At 47.8% G+C, this 22,421-nt stretch overlaps 1 protein-coding gene across 3 annotated transcripts in view; it reads right to left on the bottom strand.

Moving 5' to 3' along the window:
* The window catches only part of HLTF (helicase like transcription factor), a 416,132-nt gene that overhangs the window by 43,680 nt on the left and 350,031 nt on the right, over positions 1-22,421 (bottom strand). For all 3 annotated transcript variants that reach the window (XM_086944107.1, XM_086944108.1, XM_086944109.1), the window contains one exon: positions 11,686-11,766. In XM_086944107.1, coding sequence (XP_086800233.1) covers positions 11,686-11,766 — 81 coding nt within the window. The remainder of the gene's footprint in view (positions 1-11,685; positions 11,767-22,421) is intronic.

Below are 22,421 nucleotides of genomic sequence, written 5' to 3'. Positions count from 1 at the left end.
TGTAGTGAAACTCTGTAAAATTTTATGATATCATGTGGCTATCCTTTTCACTTCAGGATGAAGTGCTGGCCAATGTAGCCTTGTTAATGTTAGGCTACATTATTTGTCTTTTATTTTCTCTTAAGTGGCTATGCAGGACTGCAGAAGAAGAAGACTTAAGAGACTATTTTGATTGCTCTGGGGTCACCGCACATGGGCGGGACTATTCACAGATTAGGACTATACACAGAGATCCCCATCTACAGAGTTTTGTAACCCGCCAGTAACAGTGGTAGCAGTTGACGCCACTAAGGCGTTTGATCAGGTCCACCGGCCTTATCTCTGGGAGACCCAAAGAACTCTTGGATTCCCTAATAATTTAATAAAAGCTGTACAGTCACTATATTGTACACCTAGAGATAGAGTTTTAGTAAACTGGGAGTTAACGGATTGGTTTAGCATTATGCGAGGAACAAGACCGGGATTTCCGCTGTCCCCCCTGTCCTTTAATATTTATATTGAACCCTTTGCAGCTTTAATTAGACAAGAAACCTCCATCCTTCCATTTAGCTATACAGACTTTGAGGTTAAATTAGCTCTATATGCGGATGATCTTATTTTGTTCACGCTCAATCCTAAGGGGGCTATCCCTATATTGATGGCTAAAACAGATTTATTTGGGAAGATATCGGGGTATAGAGTAAATAGAGATAAAACCGAAATTATAGAGTGGAAACTGTCTCAGACCTCTGAGGTAAAACACCAGATGCGCTGTCCAGGTATTATAATCACCCAGAAGTTAGATGATGTTCCCATGGTTAATTGAAGGAAGATCAGTCAGGAGGTGGGGAGACTCTTGGTCAGATGGGCCAATCTCCCTCTTAACCTATATGGTAGGGTCAACCTGATCAAGATGATCGTCTCCCAAAAGTAACTTTTCTGTTTAATACTACCTCGAAGGGACCACGTATATCCTGGAAAAGGCTAAGGAGAAAGCTGGAGAAGGGGGGACTGGCTCTTCCAGACCTGTGGGTATATGCACCTGCTTTTCATTTTAATAACTTTCGGATGCTGTTAAATAAACCAGACAATTCTGCATTAGAAATGAAATGAAATGAATGAATGGATTTATTGTATAGTTAATAAAAACCATTACAAAAATAAAAATGCATTAGTTTAAAATTGGTCAGTATACATGCCTGTTTTAAAAAACATTAATAACTATTTATATTCATAAAATATCAGATGTATGAATATTACTGAACTACATTATACAATTTCCTATTCGTTCTATACAAAATAGCTCTTATTTCAGGAGCTCAATATCAAATTACATCGGTCCATTTGCTAATGTAAAATGGTTCGCACAGCTCTTCCTACTCAAGATCAAAGTTGATTTGGGTCGATCTACTGCGAGTTATGTGAAACCATTGAATGGCGTGTGACGGCTGGTGCTATTACTTGCGTGAGAGTAGCAAAAGTTCTTATAGCCTCTTAACGTTACGTCTTGATCTGAATTTTTAACAACCCTTTTCAATGACACCTCTTTTGCTCTCAAAGTTCATAACAAACTTGACTGATCTGCAGATAAATTGTGGATCCGCTGTACACAAAACTTGTATAATGGCAGTTCGACAAGTACGTATTCCATGGTCATTAAATTTTTCCTTTAACCAGCGTTGTCGTTCCTCGTCCAATGTTGGACAGATGCAAAATAGGTGGATGAGGTCTTGTTTTGTGGCACCACATAAGTCACACTCCTTGGTGTCCGGTTTCATCCAAGCTGGTTGATCTGCATTTGTCGGCAGGTTTCCCATCCTTAAACTAAGGTATTTCAGTTTGATAAATGATGAAAAGGATGCCCCGAAATAAACTGCGGGTTTGAGCATAGTGTATGACTGAATTATCATCCAGGCATGTGCGCGGTGACTAAAGATTGACTTGTCATTAGTCAGAGAATGCCTGTTTGCCGCCTTTTTAAGTACTTGCTTGAACGATGATACCGGTAGCTTAGTTTGCCACAATGATGCAAGTTCGGTAGTATCAAGGGACAGATTTAAAAACTTGGTGTACTGGGAATTGGGACTATTTTGCATTGCCTCCCACGTAGCAGAATTGATCTCTGTTTGCCTGTTCATCCAGATGTCATACCAGAACTTAATGGTCTCATACTTTTTTTGCAGATCTTGGGATTGTAGGCCAAACTCGAGTCGGACCTGTGCCGGAGAGGCATTATACGGTAATCTGAATATACGCTTGTAGACTCTAGTTTGAATCTTGTCTAATTGTTGTGCACTTCTCCCATGGTGTAACACACTGCCGTAGGCTATTGTAGGGAGTAGCTTGGCCTTAATGACGGCCAAAAGTGGATTAAACAGAGGGCCCTTTAACTGCTTGGAAATACTGTTGAATGCATGTAACAGTGCTATTCCCTTTTTTTCGATGGCCTCAAAGTGCTAGGAAAAGTTAAGGCGTCTGTCCAGTTGTATTCCCAGATACTTATAGCTATCCACTACCTCCAGTTTCTTGTTGTCTATGACAAAAAGTGGCAGGGCTTTGCGCTGGCGAGTTATTATCATGATCTTTGTTTTTTGGCTATTTATTTCTAGAAGATTCTGTTTAGTGTATTCAGCCAGTTCATGCAGGAGGCGTTGCAGACCTATTTTAGTCTGACTAAGGAGCACCACATCATCGGCATAGGAGAGATGTGTCAGCCGTAATGTTCCTAGCCGCGGTGGGTGGGCGTTAATCCCGTCCAGACTTGTTGTTAGGTCTGCCATGAATAGATTAAAAAGATGGGGCGCCAAGACGCAGCCCTGTTTCAATCCGTCATATGTCCTGATCTTCCGTGTTAGTTGGTGCCCATTAGCGATCTTTACCTGCATCCAGGTATCCGTGTATAAATCCATTATGGGATTTAGAATAGAGTCCGGTAGTCCCTGCTGTTTTAACTTGGACCATAGTAGCCGACGATTGACACGGTCAAAAGCCGCCTTGGTACAGTGCTCGATGGCTTTGTATACTCTTTTCGGCGATTAAACTTATTGCCATGGCATTAGCCATAGTGCCTGTACCCCTGCGAAACCCTGTCTGATTTACCGGAATCTTCTTATTATCTTCAGACCATTTGGTAAGGTCGATTAGCACAAGAGATGCGTAGTATTTTGCTTCAGCATCAATAAGTGCTATCAGACGGTAATTTACTGGGTTTTTTCGGTCTCCTCCTTTGTAAATCGGATTTATAATCGCCCCTCTCCAGCTTTCAGGGAGCCCACTTGTGCTATTTATTGACCGAAATAAGATGTTTAATTTGCATGCCCAATATTGGGGGTCCTCCTTATAGATGGCCTGCATTCTGCATTAGGTATCCTTTATGCGGCTATGCTGAACGTGTTGGGGATGAACAAGAACAGTTCCTTTTTAAGTTTGGGGGCCCACAATTCTTCAAAATAGTTAGACTGAAGATTTTGTTGCAGGCTGTGAAGAATTGGGTTTATATCCAGAAAAAACTTGGCATACCCTACTATTCGGATCATGCACCAATTTGGGGCTCCCCAGGTACCCCAGCCTGTTTAGATGATTTGCTCAGCCTACCATTGATGCAAGCGGGTATGTCACATTGGGAGATTCGAGAATAGGCACGGATCTGGTTACTTGCGAAACTTTGACATCATGCACTCGGGGGCAATAAACTAGATTTAAATTCTACCAACTCTCTACTTGGTGGGCTAGGCAAAATTGGGAGGAACAGATTCCTGGTTAATTCAAGCAATGAAAGTTGGTGGTATTAATAAAGAAGTGGCTTTGTGGTATTGAATTATTGAACTTTGGTTGAAGCAGACTATGATATGGATCAGGATATCCAAAAGCTCTGGAGTGATGATGTTGCCAACATTAATTTCAGTGAGGTTTGGATGGTTTTATTTGCATTGCTTCGAGAGATAGTCAAACTTGCCTTTCTCAAACAAAATCATCTTTTTACCCTATATCGCGTATATTGGTCCCCAGCAAAATTAACCACATTTTCTGGAACTCAGTATGTTTGTTCAAGGTGTTGAGATCCTTTAACAGATGACTGTCATTTGTTTTTAACCTGCCCAAAGATTATCAAATTTTGGATGGACCTTTGTGAATTTTTGTCGGAAGTAACTGGAATTCAGATAGAAGTAAGTCCCTTACTTATTTTTTTCAGAAGAGGCCAAGACAGTATTTTTGTTTCAAATAAAAGGGTTGCAAGACTAATCTTTTATGTCATCTTAATGGGAAGATGGGAGATTTGCAGAGCCTGGAAATCAGCTGTCCCACTCCTTTATTCAGAATGTAAAAATAATATCATACAGAAGTCAACAGGACATAGCATGCGATCCCAGAAGTCGGAGAAGATATGGGCTATGTTGGAGTCAAATAACTGGGGTCCAATGATTAAGCCAATAAACAGCTGCCGGTCCTGGTCCCCTTCTTCTGTATGTCATGCTTGAAAAGGGTAGGAGTGGAAGCAGCTACATTTCTTGAGTTGAACAACTTTATTCCTGTCCAGACCTAGGTAAGCGAAAGGGAGTATTGCCAACAAGTCAATTGGCAGAATGAGAACCAAAAAAAACCCAACAAAAAAAACAGTATCCTTCCTCAGTAGGAGGTTACTTCCCCGGGAACAGAGATACAGTGCAATAGAGAGGGAAGCCTTTGCAGTGATCTGGGTGCTGAGGAAGCGGAGACTATACCAGCTTTGTGCTCACATCCGGGTTCAGACAGACACACAACCCTCTCAGATGGCTAATGCAGATGAGGGGTGAGAATCCCAAACTGTTGAGGTGGTCCATTTCCTTACAGGGAAAGGACTTTACATTGGAACACTGTTCTGGAACAGCCCGAGACAATGCTGATGGTCTTTCCCGGTTTTGCAGTCTTAGTGAAGAGAACTTCCACAATTCCTAAACTGCCACTGCCAGAAGTAGCCATCCTGCAGTCGCCTTACTCTGGAAGAGCTGTGAAAGGAGAGGCTAATTTGACAGCGAAGTTGCCCTGCAGTACAAACTACTTCTTATCCATGTAATGTATGGTGGGAGAAACTGTCACTGTGTTCTTTCGAAGCTGTGTATTTTCCCCAAACATGCTACAGAAAGAGAATAACCATATCTGCGCTCTTCGGTTACTATCTGAGATCATAGAGGGATAAACCGTTTTCCTAAGAGGGTCCTGGAAAACCATTCCTCTATGAAGCCCTTTCCACTACATTGTGGAATCTGGTGATATTAGGGGAAGAATCTGAAAGAGGAAGAGTCTTTTTCTCCCTCTAATGGGAAATGTAGTCTTACGACTACTCTGCCTGGTTGTCTTGTGCTTCCCCTTATTTTTCTGTAGTGTCTGCAGCGACGTAATACAAAGTGAACTTCTTGCTGACGATGTTGGATGTTGAGACTGAGGCAGGAGTTAATGCAAGTGATGGCAGAAGCTGCTGATGTGTGACCGGCTGCACCGAGAATGAGGCGGAGAAGGCTGCATCGCCATCTACTATGCCATGAGAAAAATCCACAGGTATCTGAAGAATCAGTGGTTTATGATGCATACTACTCCCCATTTTATAGATCAGAGCCCTCCCTATCTGCTGATCTGCAGTATTTGCACAATTGCTCCTCGTTGTAATGAAAATGAGCATGTGCCTCTGCTTCTTTATCCTCCCCTTCCTCATTAGATATGGGATCGCAATGACAATCTTCTCGTCCTCCCTCCTGTTCACATGGTAATTTCCTCACAGGAGCTAGCTACAGTTGCAGGCTGCACCAAAGAGAGATGCTCTGCAGTTTTCCTGTCCTCTTCCTCCATTTCTCAAGTTGAGTAGACAGCTGTGCAAAAGACTTTGCAAAGAGGTTTGTGGAGTGCTAAAGACATGGTTGACCTTGTAGGTGAGATAAGGGTAGTTGATACTATTTTCTTTCAAGAGGTCTGTGTAACTTTTTGTGTCATTGACGGGGGAGGTACAGTAGAACAAATGGAGAATACAGCTTTCTCTCAGTCTTTGAGAGTCTTGAAAAAAGGTTGAGGCAAGTCTTGCAATATTTTTGTTTGCGAGTAGGATGCAAACATTAGAGGCACACTTTATGTGACCATCAAACAACTTCTTCAAGCCACAGGAGCCATAGATACTGCATAATGATATATTCTCCCTTGTATGCCTCGGACATGAAAGAGGTAATTTCCTGGCCAAATAAACCCTAAAACAACTAGTCACAGGAGTTAGTCACAGGAGTGTAGACAGCAAAACAGAATGTTGAAAAAACAACGGGGAATCAAGAACTTGCACCATACCAATAAATCTGGATTCCATGTACAAACGCAAATAAACAACATGTGAAAACGCCTATGTTTGTTGCATTTGCGAGCCTTACCTGGTAACTTTGATGATGCTTGTTCTAAAAGTTTTTGTCATTCTGGTAATGTAACTTTCACTCTAAATAACTTTAACAACTGTGCATGCTCTGCACGCTAGTGTACCCTCTTTTTTTTGACATGTCATTTTATTTTACGCGAGTATCACAGTAGCTGCAGTTTTGCTATTTAATCTAAATTATTTTGCATGTCTCACTGTTTGCTGCACCTAGAAGCTAAGACTATGGCAATATTTATGCTTTATACATAATAAACAAACAAAGCTGTTGGGGAAATAAAACACCACGAGTTTGCGGATACTGCATGACGTACCTGTTCACAGACAACATTTCCTTCTATTCTAAACTGTGAAATTACATTACATGTCCTACAAAATGTACATGTTTAACTGCCTGCTCTTTTGGGGGGAGGGAGGAGGGAAAGGGGGGTGGAAGGGAAGAGGCGGGAAGGAAGGAGGGAAGAGGGGGGAGGAGGGGAAAGGAGGAAGGAAGGGAAAGGAGGGAGGAGGGAGGAAAGAAGGGGGGCTGGGGGTTCTTTGCTCTATGAAGCAGCACCCTCATCGCTTTAGAGCCTCGTGTCCTAGGCTGTTCATGTGCGTAAACCAGAGGTGCCTCAATGCAAGCGTTTTACTGGTTTATCCCAGAGTCAGATAACAAGATCTTTGTGAACACAGTCAAAAATAACTCATGATTCCTGATCCATTCTTTTAAGGCGTTCATATGAGCAGGATCTAGGTGCAAATTAAAGTAGTCTGCAAATGTGAGAAGAGCCTGCTCTTTAGATGTTCACTGCTAAGCTACAGGCCACGCCCCTGAGTATTACTACTAGAGATCATCCTAGAGCCGCGGCACTCATAGAACTGCCCGCGGGCTATCCCTGGCACCCCCCTGACCTTGTAGATAATGTACCCATGGCGCCCCAGAGAGAGAAAGTGGAGAGAAAGTGGAGCGAGAGAGAGAGAGTGGAGCGAGAGAGAGAGAGTGAAGCGAGAGAGAGAGAGAGAGTGGAGCGAGAGAGAGAGAGAGAGAGAGAGAGAGTGGAGCGAGAGAGAGGAGAGAGACTGACTGACTGACTGAGAGAGAGACTGACTGACTGAGAGAGAGACAGAGAGAGAGAGAGAGAGAGAGAGACTGACAGAGAGAGAGAGAGAGAGAGACTGCCTGACTGAGTTAGAGAGACTGACTGACTGAGAGACTGACTGACTGAGAGAGAGACTGACTGAGAGAGAGAGAGAGAGAGAGACTGACAGAGAGAGAGAGAGAGAGAGAGACTGCCTGACTGAGTTAGAGAGACTGCCTGACTGAGTTAGAGAGACTGCCTGACTGAGTTAGAGAGACTGCCTGACTGAGTTAGAGAGACTGCCTGACTGAGTGAGAGACTGCCTGACTGAGTGAGAGAGACTGCCTGACTGAGACTGAGAGTGAGAGAGACTGCCTAACTGAGAGTGAGAGAGACTGTCTGACAGAGAGAGAGACTGACTTTTTCCTTTGAAGACCAAGAGAAATGGGTGATGCAGCTTATGCTACACCTTGCATTTTGGTGAGTCGACATCCATGGTCTAGTCATAAGTGGGGGGCACGGTGTGTACAGGTATACATGGGAAGTAAAGGAGGTATGGAATGCACAAGAGGGCAAGGAGAAGAAATGAGGAAACAACCAGGACAGACAGAGTGGCCACAGGAGGAACTTGGGACTTGGTTCAATTGAAATATACATTTTCCTTCCTCATAAATATTGATGCACCTATTAAGGTTGGGGTGCCATGGGGCTTGGATGTGCAGTGTGCCTACATGTAATGCCTCCAAACACAGAGGCTCTATTGATCTGTAGACTTCTTTAAAAAGAACAATGTCCTTTTTAGCTGTGACACTCCACATTTTTGTCCCTTTCCACTTTTCCCATTGGTGTATGCAGAGACGTTAATATAACCCAGCCATGCAGTTGTGTGTGTGTGTGTGTTTTTTATTATGTGGCAGTAGCAAGCTGCTTTGCAAAAACAAAGCAGCAATGTGATCTAAAGTGAGTTTGGGAGGGCTGCACATACTTCACGATGCAGATCAGAGCAAGAGTACCTACCATACCAAACCACCATTTTGTGTTCCTTGTCCCGTCCCGCCAGACAAAAAAAACCTTATGACTCGGCCAGCACTGTTCTTGTCATAGTACTTTCCTACATGATTTTAGCCATATAATATTCCAAGAGACATAGGCAGCACCAATAGCTCTTGCATTGCAGAGACCTATTGGCTTTGCCAATGCTTGTTTGCATAAGGTCAGTATCGTCCCCATCAGGAACTGGCACTTAAGCCATCTACTTAGTATTAGCTTGTAACCTGGTACCTGTAAAATGTATAGCTTGAAATCTGTGATAAAGTTCACCGTAAAGACTTTAAAGGAACTTTGTATCAGCCGCATCATTTTGTAGGCAGACGAGCCATGCTTTTCCTGTTAGCAAATGATTTGACAGTAATTTGGAGAAAAAATATTGATGTACATACATCTCTTAAAGATTCGGTATTGGCAAGGGATGCCCTTAAAATGTCCCTTCCAAATAGTGATTCGTTAATGTATACCTAACCCATTTATAAGGGGGGGGGGGAGTGAAATATTCTGTCCCACTGGATCAATTGGTGTCATTTTGGGGACTCGGTGTAACTGGTGTAACAGAGTCTGGCTAACTTCCACCAATCGCAGCGTGGTGGGATTTTATGCTCACGTGGCTCCAGACGGTAAGTTGGTGAGCAAGATTTGGTACCCACCAACGTGATTTTCAGTCGCTAGGGGTACATGCGGTGACAATTTCCTAACACGGGTGGTCGCAGACAGTTGCAACTGTTTGAAATCTGAAGGCTGCTGCTTGAGAAGAAAATTGACCCAAATAGCAGTCAAATCAACTTGAGCAACTGCACCCTCTGGTGCACTGCGCGGGACCGTTAGTTCTATTGTTTTTGCACTGGGAACGTGTTCCCTGCACTAAATGACAGTACAACATGTCTATTTACGTCGCTCTTCCATCCCTCCGCTACCCTTCTCTATCCAAATATCTGAATAAAATATCCAGCACATTATTTTACTATACTAACTCAACACTAATCCTTTGAGTTCCAGAGTAGCATGCTACTCGCCAAAGAAAGTGCTTCAACACCCTATCAGGGGTATCAAGCGATAAATAAATGTAAACCTCTTACCCTCTTCTATCCTTCTGAATCCAAATAACTGACTAATCTATCCACCTTTCAAATTACTTTCAGATTTCACTATACTGATTCAACACTAATCCTATATGGGTTCCGGAGTAGCATGCTCCTTGCCGAAAAAGCGATTCAATGCCTCATCAGTGGTAGTAGGCACCATATAAATGCAATTATAGTACAATAACTCCGGGTATTCAAATTCTGCTAGTTCGACCCACCACTGACGACTTATTAAATCGAGAAAAAAAATTGGATTGTTCCTTTGATTTAGTAATCGACAAAAAAGGTTTTAGCGATTACAAACCCTGAGATTTCCTGAATCTGAGGGTTTTGCAACCATTAAACAATTTTTTAAGTTAGGTCCCATAAGTATTATGTGATGTAAGAGCCATAAATGAGTAACATTTGATTACTGTGGGTGGTGATGGGGGACAGAGTATGTGGGTGAAAGTTACCGAATTTGCTGTTGGAGAAAGAAAAGTAAACACCAGTCCCTATATTAAAATAATAAAGCAGCTTTACATTGACATCTGTCTTTGAATCGTCAGCAAACGTGACAGTTAAACATAGAATTTAAAGGCATCTTTGTTATTTGGACTTTTGTGACTCACCAAAAATCATCTCGCAACTCAGTTTGGTGAACACTGTCTTGGAATAATACATCTCCATCATAAAGTGATCATCAAATAATGCAGTACCATTATAAAGTTACTTTGTGAAAATCCTTGAGTAATACAGGCTCTTTCTCTAGTCATCACATGATCATTTTGTAATAATACAGCCCCATCCTGAAATACTCAAAGGATCATCCTGGAGTAATCCAGCCTAATCTGAAATCATCATGGGATCATTCTGGAGTACAAGATCATCACATGTTTTCCACTGAAGTATTCAGGGACCCATCCTGGAGTAATCCACCCTAATCCTGTAATCAGCATGGGATCATCCGGCAGTAGTTCAAGCTCATCACATGTTTTTCACTGAAGTAATCAGGCCCTAATCCTGGAGTAGTTTCTCTGATGACTCTAGATAAAGTCATCCCATTTAAATATTTTGCCCTGTGGGCAGACTTCAGGATGGCTTCAGATGACATCTCCAGTTAATTGCAGGAATTGCCTGGCTGAAGTCATCGAATGACTTCAGAATCACTCCAGGATGATCTTCCTTTTAGACCTGGGAAGGCACGTTTCGTTGATAGATATATATTATAGGGATAATGTACAGGCCCAACCCTTTCACACAATTTTTTTTCTCAATTAAAAGTCCTCCAGAAATGTTAAATTAGGACATATTACATTGCCATATAAGGTCTGTGTCCATGTATCACCTGCCATGTCTACCTCTCATGACTCGAAACATGCCTCACCAATTTAAGTTAACGCGACCACCCCCAAACTCTAAATGTTCTTATGTACTGCTTGATGGTACACACAGCGCTTCTGCCATCTTGCTGTCACTTTCCCAGTAAGTGGAGATGTGAAAAATCGGAAAAAAAAACTTTGATGACACAAAGGTAAAAACATTTTTCCAGCTCAACCTGTAGCGAAAGACCTTGGCACTTACTAGATGAACAGAGGGCTCTAAATGGGAGGTGAACAAAAAAGTGTAACTGAGAACCTGCCACAAAAGGACTTTGCCATGAAATTAGAAATACGGCCAGCACCGTTATTGTGAGCAACAAGCTAAAACACAACTGAAAAATTATATTAAAAGCAAGCCACTCCTGGACTGCTTGATATTGCTACCCTTGGAGAGTCAACAGTACAAAAGGGAATACCTTGGGTATTCAGCTTTAATGGAATAGTACAGTGGGCCCTGTGACATCAGTGATTCAGTATTGATGGTATCCATCACGGACACTGTCCAGTAACCATCTTCTAGTGCAATAGGAACCAGCAAAAAGATCTCACGGTCTCCATCTGCCTTTAGACTCATATCCGCACAGCTTTAGAGTGCTCCGACACATACTTGTTTTAGGTAGTGAGTGCCCCAAAAACAGTGACACAGTGGTAGTTTGCCGTGTCTACAAAAATGCAAATGGTGCTAGGGATCACTTGAGGCAGAACCAAGAGAAGTATGGATCTGTCGAGCCTGGAAAAAACCCACTATTTCAAAGATTGCTCACCTTGGTGATAATAACTTCTTCTGTTTGGCCCAGTCTATGACACCTGTCAAAACACTGTTCTTCAGCCGCAGGATTCCAGGCCTAAAGCAAAGAAAACGGAGAAGGTTAAGTACGGTGACAGAGACAGCCATAAACATATTTTGACAGCTGGCCCCAGGTTCATGGGAGAGCTCTGCGGAAAAAGGCTGCAGCAAATGACAGGACTGGCTGCATGACCTGGAAGAGGTCTGATGTACCCAGCTGAACTATCACACTTTCGCACAATCGCGGATGGTGTTTTATAGCCTTCAGTAGATGCTGTGTTCATCACTAACCCTGCATGACAGGTGGCGACAGTGGGACCCCAAGACAGGAATGTGGAAATAAGCATCCTGTGGGTCTAAAGCCACCATCCAGTCTCGATGGTCGATGGCAAACAAGACCTGGTCCAAGGTCAGCATCTTCAATGTGTCCTTCCGGAGGAAGATACAGAGAAGACACAGGTCTAACATAGGATGAAGATCTTTATCCTTCTTTCGCACCATTAAGTACCACGAGTAAACAAGCATTGGCATCGCCAATAGGTCCCGCCTTTGGGACCATATAAGTATTTAGTTATGCAGCACAATATCCTTGGTGCAACAACATCAACTGTTGCATGGCTAAACACTTATAGGGTCCCAAAGGCAAGACCTATTGGCTATGCCAATGCTTGTTTACGTTAATGGGGATCTCTCCAGAAAGCACATTTCTGTTTTCCTTGAATCCCCAATACTTCTCGCAATGACCCTCGCTTGTACTTCTGTAATGTAGCCTTTTCAAGTGCCAGTTATTTTTCTTTTCACGTTTAAGAACACCGGAGATGCATTCATGCCCAATTCGCACACTTCAAAAGAATATTCAGAGTAGGCAAGAAGGGGTTTACACAGGGCTCTACACCTACCTGCCTGATCCATCACACTGGGTTGCATTCTGCATTCACATCAATAGTGGAACTTTTTGTATACCAGTACTCACGAGGTAAGCAGTTATAAATACTCATTATTCTATGGGATTTATTGTTTAACATTTCTGTATCGTGGATTGCCTTCAGTACCTCTTTGAGTGTGGAGTTGTATGACCAGAGGGTGTGGTTTAGTCACCAAACCTGAGGGGAGCGGCATATCTCGGGGCATATCTGGTGTACGAAAGGAGATCGAAATAGGAGAATGATCGGAGAGATCTACAACACCCATCTCCACCTATGTGGAGGCTGCAAAGATGCGCGGAGAGGTGCAAAAGTAATCAATACAGGTGTATGTCTGATTGGATGCAGAATAAAAAGTATAGTCCCTATGTGTTGGGTTCTGGACCCTCCAATTACAGGAAATGCCCACCTCCGGCAGCGAGCCTTTAGTGCTGGAGTGCCAGTTTGTCCCACTCTCTCAGACAGTCTGTCTAGTCTGGTGTCAAAGACGAGATTGACGTCTCCCCGTATTAGGATGTCTGCATCAGGTGTGGAAGTGGCCAGGCCTAGAACTTTCAGGATAAATTGCTCCTGGTGTTCATGAGGGGCATATAAGGTGGCGAGGGTGTATGTATTTAAGTGTATTGATATCCATAAGGAAAGGAGTATCTTGGAAAGTTCTGCCTGGGTCTGCAGAATGTGTCCTTGGAACTCGGTAGCCAGCAGGCTTGCCTATCCTACTAGAGTGTCCCAATGCATGATATAGCTGCAGGCTGAGGTAAGAAACCCTGGTTGGGCGGTTACCATCAGGGGGAATAACATATAACTGCAACGCTCCCTCCATGAGAGCCATAAGTGCTACTAACAAGGGGCCATGGTGAAGTATGTCAGGTAGTGGGGATGTGCACCATCCGCCATACCTATGCAGATCAAAAGTAGCATGTGGCAATGGCTCAGGCCTGGTAGGGGGTAACAGCTGTGGGGGGAAGGTCCATGTAGCAGTGTTTTGAAGACTCCCCCAGTGCTAGTGTTTCTGGGTTGTAAGAGGGAGGAGCTGCAAAACTAGGTGGTGTTGTGTTGCAATTGTCAGATCAGGTCTGCACATTCTCAGACACTCATCTGTTGATGGTTTGGGAGCATTGCTTTTTGTGGTCCGGCAGCATTCCCCTGCAAGACAATTACGGGGAAGGCTATTCTCAAAGCTGTGCCATCTGGTTATCCTCTCCAGGGGAATTCCAGCTCAAGAGCTTAACAAGCCTCGACCATAGTGCGTACTATGTAGGTTTCATTGTCAAATTTGAAAGTGAGGCGGAATGGGTGGCCCCATTTTGTATTTAACTCCCTTGTCTCGCTGGAGGGGGAGCAGTGATAGATCTTCGTAGAGCCACACCTTTGCACCCTCGAAGATGGGGCCTTGGTCACAAACTGCCGCCACTATTACTTCTTTCTGCCAGAAGTTGTGAATGCATGCAAGTACGTCTTGTACAGATCCGGCGGTGTGGGATGGACAGCCCGCTCTAGGAGTACAATCCAGTGTAATGTCTTTGTCGGCCATTGCAGGCCCTATGTGGCAGAAGAGACGGATGACATACCCTTCTAGATTTGTGGAATACGCCAGCAGATGAATACCCCTAATCCTGATGTTCAAGTGGCAGGATCTCTTTTCCAGGTCCTCATTCCGGTTGCAAAACATTAATAATTTCCAACCAGTTTAACCCTTTCGCAAAGGGGAAGAGGTCCCCAAGGGGCCCCTTCCCTTTGGAAGATATACATTTTTTTTTTAAATGAATACCTGGCAGTGCCCCATGGACCACTGCCCACTCTTAAAAAGTAAAACTTCAAAGTTTACATACCATACCGATTTGGTATGTGGAAAAGACCCCTGCTTTGGCTCCCGATCACCGCCCTGGCTGGGCGCCGCGACTGGCAGTGCCCGGACTGGTCCGCCATTTTGTCGCTTGTGACGCAGCACTCCTGCTTGCAGAGCGGTCCCCACATCTGGCGCTCGCCGGCGACTGGGCAACCCTGAGGCGGCCGGACCTGAGCCCGCTCGTCCGCTGCAGCGGCTACGATGACTGGGAGGGGCGGCTCGAGGAAGGGGGACCGTACCCTGCCGGATATGCTTGGCAGGGCCCAGCAGCTGCGGGACAGAACACAGTCGTCGCCGGGGTCCTCCCGAGACTCGGTGGATGCGGCTGGGGGCGAGCCGCCGGTCACGAGGTCCTTTATGGAGGAACTGTTTAGCTCCCTCATGGAAGACTTTCAAACGCTGAAGAAGGAAGTGGCCAGTGAGGTCCGTGAAGTACGCAGGGAGGTGGAGGGCCTCGGCGAGCGAGTTGAAACAGTAGAGTCGGCGGCCCAGCGCCGGGATGAAGAGATAGTCCATCTTCAACAGGACGTTCTCCGCCTCCGGGAGCAATGTGTTGAGCTCCAGGCCCACTCTGAGGACCTCGAGAACAGGTCCCGGCGGAACAACATCCGGGTGCGTGGTGTCCCATCCGCGGACGAGGGGGCCGACTTGGTGGCCTATCTGCAGGACCTGTTCCGAGAGATCCTGGGGGAAGATGCAGACTTCCCTGTCCGCATTGACAGAGCGCATAGGGTTGGTCGGCAGCGCCAGTCATCGGCGCCCCCACCGGACATTTTGGCATTCTTGCCCGACTTCCCGCTGAAGGAACGCATCATGGCGGAGGCCCGAAAGAAGCAGCCGCTAACTTTCAGGGAGCGGCCTGTAGCGCTCTACCAAGACCTGTCCGCCATCACGCTGCAGAAGCGCAGGTCCTTCAGGATTGCCACTGACTTTTTGCGCGAACACGAGACGCCTTATTCCTGGGGACACCCTTTCCGCCTGATCTTTAGGTGGAACGGGGTGCTGCACCAGCTGCGCTCCCTACAAGACATCTGCGGGGTCCTGGGGCTCACGGCTACAGAGGAGGACGGAGCTACACCGTCGTGGAGGCGCCCAGAGAGACTGAGCCGACGGAGGTCAATGAGGAGACAGTCGCCAGCGAGTGCAGGGCGTCCTGATTCCCCTACTATCAGGGCGGACATGGCTGATGCTTTGAGGGCGGCGGCCAGGGACTTGGCCGACTCCAACGGCGTGGCCTTGACGGCCTAATTTCACTCCGGGGGGAGATGTTCTTAGCTTTCACAATGCTGGGTTTGGGGCCGGGGGTCGGGGGGGAGCGGATGGAGCTGAGTGGCTGAACGTCCACTTTGCTGTTTTCTACGGACTTGCCCGTTTTGGGGCTTGACTGAGACAATGGGGTGTTTATGTTTGTCTTTGGCTAGTTGCCATGGGTGTGTTTAGGGAGAGTGTAAGGGTTGTTTTGTTGTTGGGGAGGTCCCGTCCGATGTTGTCCATGCCCACGCTTGGCCTGTCCTGGCCTTTCCCGCGCGCCTGCCCCATGTGCCCCGCCCGCTGATCCCTTGCTTGCTACATAGCGTTTCTGATCCCCGGGTGGAATGCCGTCCTTAAAGGTAGTGACCCTTAATGTTAAGGGTCTGAATAACCCCGTGAAGCGAAGGGCGATCCTATCATTGCTGGAGGGGACACAGGCGGATATATGCCTCCTGCAGGAGACTCATTTGCTGTCCCGGGATTGCCATAGGCTGCGCTCTGCCAAGTTCCCCACTCAGTTCTTCTCCTCGGCGGCGTACAAGACTGCGGGAGTAGCCATTCTTTTAGCGAGCTCCTTTAGAGGTGAGGTTCTGTACAAGTATGCTGAACAGAAGGGGAGGCTCCTTGCATATCGCATGCGCCTAGGGGGAATAGCTTTTACGGTTGGCTCAGTTTATAGCCCGAATGATCACCAGGATCGTTTCTTGGACTCAGTGTTGGTGGACGTCACTGCCTCTCCCGACCGCCATGTTATCCTGGGGGGAGACCTTAACATTGTTTTCGACTCTGCTATGGACAGGTCGGCGCAACGCTCCCCGCAGACGGGGGAACTTTCCCGCGCGGTGAAGGATCGGATTGTGGAGATGGATTTGCACGACCTCTGGCGCTCTATGCACCCCACTGATAGGGACTACTCCTACTTTTCCCATGCGCACCGCACCTACTCGCGACTGGATTACCTCCTGGTGAGTGGGCCAATGTGCACTGCCGCCACAGCGGCGGACATTGGAGTCCTGTCTCTGTCCGACCATGCGCCAGTTTCCGGTGTTTTCAAGTGGCCGGTGGCCTCTCCCTCTCGGGGGACATGGCGTCTTCGCGATACCCTTTTACATAAAAAGTCTGTTGTGAAGCGCATAGGGGAGGCCATACAGGATTATCTGATTCATAATGGCAACTCCGACACGTCCCAAGCAACGCAGTGGGCGGCTTTGAAGGCGGTCCTCCGGGGGGAATTTATTTCCATCTCCTCAGCCGAAAATAAGGAACGGCAACGTAAAAGGGACGAACTGACCGCGCAGGTCCGGGAGCTTGAACAGGTCCATCGCCGCACAGGGGCTCCCAGAGTTTGGAGGCAGTTGAAAGCGGCGAGGAAGCTCCTGTCGGCACTGGATCTTGATAGGTCGGAGTATGCCGCTTTACGCCTGAAGCACGCCTTCTACTCAGGGGGGGACAGGTGTGGTAAGCTCCTAGCCCACCGGCTCCGGGTCACACAGCAGCGTAGTGTCGTGAAGGAACTGGTGGGCACGGACGGGGTTGTTGTTTCTGGTGAAGCAGAGGTGGCGGAATCTTTTTGCAGCTTCTACGAAGCGCTGTATGCTGGGGAGCCCTCCTCGCCGCAAGACGCCGAGGACTATTTGGAGTCAGTGGCCCTCCCGGTGCTGGATCCCGCCCAGGCGGAGCATCTGGAGAGGGACATCCGTGTTGAGGAAGTAATCTCCGCTATAGCGCGACTGAAGCATGGTAAGGCCCCGGGCCCGGATGGCTACACATCCTTGTTTTATAAGACCTTTTGCACCGCTGTGGCCCCTATCCTGGCTCGACTGTTTAATTCGTTCTCCGAGCCTGGCGCCATCCCACCGGACCTCCTGAACGCAACGGTATCGGTCATCCCGAAACCCGGGAAAGACCGGGCCTTGTGTGGTTCGTACAGGCCCATCTCGCTCTTAAATGTCGACCTCAAGTTATACACGGGGATTCTAGCGGCCAGGCTTGGTCTACACCTACCAGGACTGGTGGAGGCGGACCAGGCTGGCTTCGTACCCGGTAGACAGACGGTTGACAACACCAAGAGGGTAACGCATGTACTTGAGAAGGCCTCGCGGATCCCGGGGGAGCGGATGCTGCTATCAGTTGATGCGGAGAAGGCCTTCGACAGAGTTCATTGGCCGTACCTCGAGCTGGTTCTCAGGAAACTGGGTATCGGTGAGAAGTTCCGCACCATGGTCTTCAACTGTTACAAACGTCCTTCGGCGTCGGTGCGGGTCAATGGGTGTAGCTACGGAAGTTTTGCCATCGAACGCGGTACGAGACAGGGTTGCCCCCTCTCGCCGCTTCTGTTTGCCCTCTACATGGAGCCGTTTGCTCAGAGGATTCGCAACAACCCTGACGCTATTGGGGTCAGGATGGGCCTATATGTCCACACGGTCAGCCTCTACGCGGACGATGTCCTGCTGACCCTAGACGACCCCAGGAGATCGCTCCCTGCTTGCGTCCAGGAACTGGACGCCTTTGCGCGTGTGGCCGGTTTCAAAATGAATATGAGCAAGTCGGTGGCGTTGGATGTGTCCCTGGCGGCGGATACCAGGAGGGACCTTCAGCGCCTTTTCCCCATGCAGTGGTCCTCGTCTACGGTGCTGTACATGGGGATCCTACTGGCGCCCACACTGCCTGAGATGGTGACAGCCAATTACACTTCCCTCGGCAGGAAGATCAAGGAGGAACTTGGCCGCTGGAGCAAGGGCCTTTTGTCTTGGCTGGGTCGCATCGCGGCGGTTAAGATGACGGTGCTGCCCCAGATTCTGTACCTCTTTCGCGCTCTGCCTCTCCAACCCCCTGTGGGTTGGATAGGACAAACGCAGGCTGACATCTCCAGCTTCGTTTGGCAAGGCCGCAAGCCACGGATGAAGAGGGTCCTCTCCACGCTTGCTCCGGAGGCGGGGGGTCTTGGTATCCCGGACCTCCGTAAATATTTCCAGGCGGCGCAACTGCGATACTTGGTGGAGTGGAGCAGGTGGGAGTCCGACAAACACTGGCTTTTTCAAGACCAGGCGGTGGCGGGCCGCACCCTCCAAGAGGTTCCGTTCTTACGCAGCGCGCATCGCCCTGCTAATCTCTACGCCTCTTTTGTTACGCGGGTCCCCCTGAGGGTGTGGGACGCAGTTTGCGAGACTCATGACCTGACCACCTTCCCCTCGCCGTTCACACCCATAGCGGGTAACCCGGACTTCTCCCCAGGGATGGAGCCGGGGGCCTTCTCTCATTGGGTGAGCGCAGGCTGTAGGGCGCTTTTCCAGATCTACGGGCCGGAAGGCGTGATTCCTTTTCAACAACTTCGGCAGGAATTCGGCCTGACGGAGATGGACAGACTGCGCTATATGCAGGTCCGACACTGGGCTCTCCAACCCCAGGTGCGCGACACCGCTGCTCGCCAAATCACACCGTATGAGCGGTGGTTGGTGACTCGGACCTCGGATGCCAAGCTGATTACCGATTTGTATAAATTCCTTCAGCCCCGACGTTCCACTATTATAACCCGGGGAGGGAGCGCTGGCACAGAGAATTGGGTAGGACACTCAGCCATAAGGAGTGGGACAAAATTGCATATCGGGCGCGGCACTCGGCATATCACACGGGACTTACGGAGACCTTCACTAAGGTGTCTACTTATTGGTACTACACCCCGGAGAGTTTGTATGAAATGCATAGACACACTGACAAGGGGTGCTGGCGGGGATGCGGACAGGAGGGTACCCTCTCACACATTCTTTGGGCTTGCCCGGTGCTGACCGCTTATTGGAAGGAAGTTTTGGATGAGGTGGATAAGCACTTTGAGATTGAGCTGCTGCGCTTCCCAGCGTATGTTTTGCTAGGCCTTCCCAATGACCTAATGTATCCGTTGAAGTCCCGCAGGGGTAGACAGATTGCAATTGCGCTGGGCTCAGCGGTCCAGAACATTCTTGTCCACTGGCGTACCACCACTGCCCCCTCCATTACGGGTTGGTTGCATAGGCTCTGGCAGGTGTTGGGAATGGAGAAGATGTCGCTCACGGTGGCTGGGGATGTAGATCAATTTGAGGAGCTATGGCAACCCTTCCTAGCACTACTGTCCACGGAATTCCGGGAGCTCACCTGCCCGAGGTACCTTCGACTTCTTAGGCTGACGCCACCGACGACCCCGGTGGATTAGAATGCACGGGGGACAGGATCTTAGGGGATGGGGGGTGGGCTGATTGGGGCGGGTTATCCTAGTACAGGGCCATTGGACGGGGGAGTTGGGGTGTTGTTTTCTTTCTCTTTCTTTTATTGGGGGTGGGGGGATCGGAGGGACTGGGTTGTGCTTTGATGTATCGCTGATGGCTATCCGCGCTCTGCTTTAGATGGGGTGTTGAGGTGCATGCGAGGGTCACACAGATTGCTTATTTGCCTTACATTTGCTGTATTTTTCTTCTGGATCACCGGACTACTTTTCGCCAACGCTCCTGAGATGCACTTCTTCCTTTATTGTGCTGTATGTAACCTTAACCTCCTATTCACTCCCCCATGTTTTTCTATCTTAATAAAATGCTTTAAACCTAAAAAGGCCCCGTTGAAGGGGAGGAGAGGCGCCAAAATGAAAGTCGCACAGGACTATGGCAAACTCCAGGGATGATTCAGACTCCGGAACTAAGAGGTAAAACATGGGTCATGTGACGTCACAGTGGAGCATATCAAAGGAGGGGAGTTTTTGGGTGGTACAAACGCGTTGAGGGTTGTAAGAACAGTTACACTTCTGAGCGACAAGCAGGATTGAAGGAGGGAGTCCGTGTTTGGAAGTTGTCTCAGTGGGTGCGCGGCCACGATTCCTTTTGAAATTAACGGATCGGAAATTATCGCCAAATCCTGGCATACTTATCTGCATGCATTAACAACAAGATGCCGCTATTATTGTGCGAATAGCCCTTGTCACTATAGCATACATCGATTCTATGTAGCCAGTCACGGGTGTACAAGTTGTGTGGTCTCTGGGGGCATCTACTGGATTCTTAAGAGAACTGCCCCCAGGATGCCCACACTTAGCGAGAAAAACAAGCTCGCTCGGCAGCAGGAGGCGGCGCAGCAGCAGGGGGGGGGGGAGGAGGGGGGCCTGCACTTGCGGGACTGATAATTGGTGCGATTTGGTGGTGCGCGCTCCTGCAAGCAGATCGCCTCATTTGCACGCATTGCCATTGATGGCAATGCAACGCGTGCACGTTTTTGGCCCAAAAAGCAAGTCGCTTACAGAAGGTCCCCTCCTATGCAACGCATGCGTGTTGCGTAGGTGGGACCTAAAACCACAACCCACTCCTCTGTAGGCATCCTTTTCATAGCCCTTTTGGCCAAAAGGACTTGCACTTCTTGGTGTACGACCCATAAATGGTCTCCCATCAGACATTCTGGGGCTGGTGGGAGGGGGGGCGGAGCTGGCAGGAAGTGTAGCTCGTTCCCCCTCTAAACGATCTGCAGGACCCACTTGTCTGATGTTATGGCCAGCCAATCCGATAAAATTCTTGGATGTTGCCTCCAACTGGATGGATGTGCTAGGCTAAGGGATGTCTAAAGTGGTTTGGCAGGTAGTGCCAAGATCGGTAGACTAACTGGTGCTCTGTCTCTGTCATGCAATGCTGAGAACCCTGCTGAGGCTGAAGTGGCTGTCTGTATGGGGTACCTCTGCCAGTGCCGTGAAAAGATGGGAAGGGCTGATGCGGTTGGTGTGGCGGAGCAGCTAAGTCCAGGGAGCAAAGTGTGGCTCTGCTGTCTTCGAAACGCTCAAGGTCGGATTCTGCTTGATCTCCAAAATGGCCAGTCCGATCATAGGGCATGCCCACTATGAAAAACTGAATATTGCTACAGAAACCTGCGGATCTCATCCAGGAATGGCAAAGGATAGCAACGCTAGTAACAATGGCTCGGCCTATGAAATCCGTGGTATAAACTTGGCAGCGTCACAGCCATCTAGTATGGCTTGGGTCAGTACAGTGAAGGACAAAGGTCCTCTGGGACACCTGAAAGGACTTTAGCTTCTGAGTCCCAGAGAGAGTGGGAATAATTGCCCAAAAGGCGACTGGCATTGACTGACTGGGGAGCTAAACTTGAGGACAAATAAACCCTCTTCCCAAAGGTCTCCCCTCTTAAGAGTTCCTATGCGCAGAAGCAGTCGGGAAGGCATGAGAGTTTGTCCTGGTGGTGTAAGCTTGTATCACTAAGCTCTTGAGGAAGGCTATGAAGTAAGAAAAGCAGGGTTACCACTGGCAGGGCGATAGCTCCACGCAATATGTCTAATTCACTGAGAAACCAGAGCAAGTTTTCACCCAGGCCCAGAGAACATCAGTCAGGGCCTCAATAAAGGGCAATATAGGCTCAGTATTAGTCTGCCCTAGTTGGAGGACTTCAGTCAGAATGTTATGTTTGACCTCTAAAATTGGAAGCTGGATGTCAAGAAACTCAGCCGCCCTCCATATAACCACTGCAAAGGAAGTGCTTTCCTCAGTGGCAGGACCAGGGAGTGAGATTATCCAGACTCAGCCGAGGTATAAAGGCAAATTGCATCCTGGAGGATCTCATAGCAATTTTCCTCATGGAACGATTAGCCAAACTGGTCTCCTGTATCATTTGTCATTACTAGAGTATGTCCCACATAAAGAATGTAGTGTATGATGCCTGTCCTGCAGGACT

Source organism: Lissotriton vulgaris, chromosome 11 (genome assembly GCF_964263255.1).
Source record: "Lissotriton vulgaris chromosome 11, aLisVul1.2, whole genome shotgun sequence".
Taxonomy (NCBI): Eukaryota; Metazoa; Chordata; class Amphibia; order Caudata; family Salamandridae; genus Lissotriton; species Lissotriton vulgaris.
Note: the sequence above shows the minus strand (reverse complement) of the source record. Positions and strands in the feature narration are given on the sequence as shown.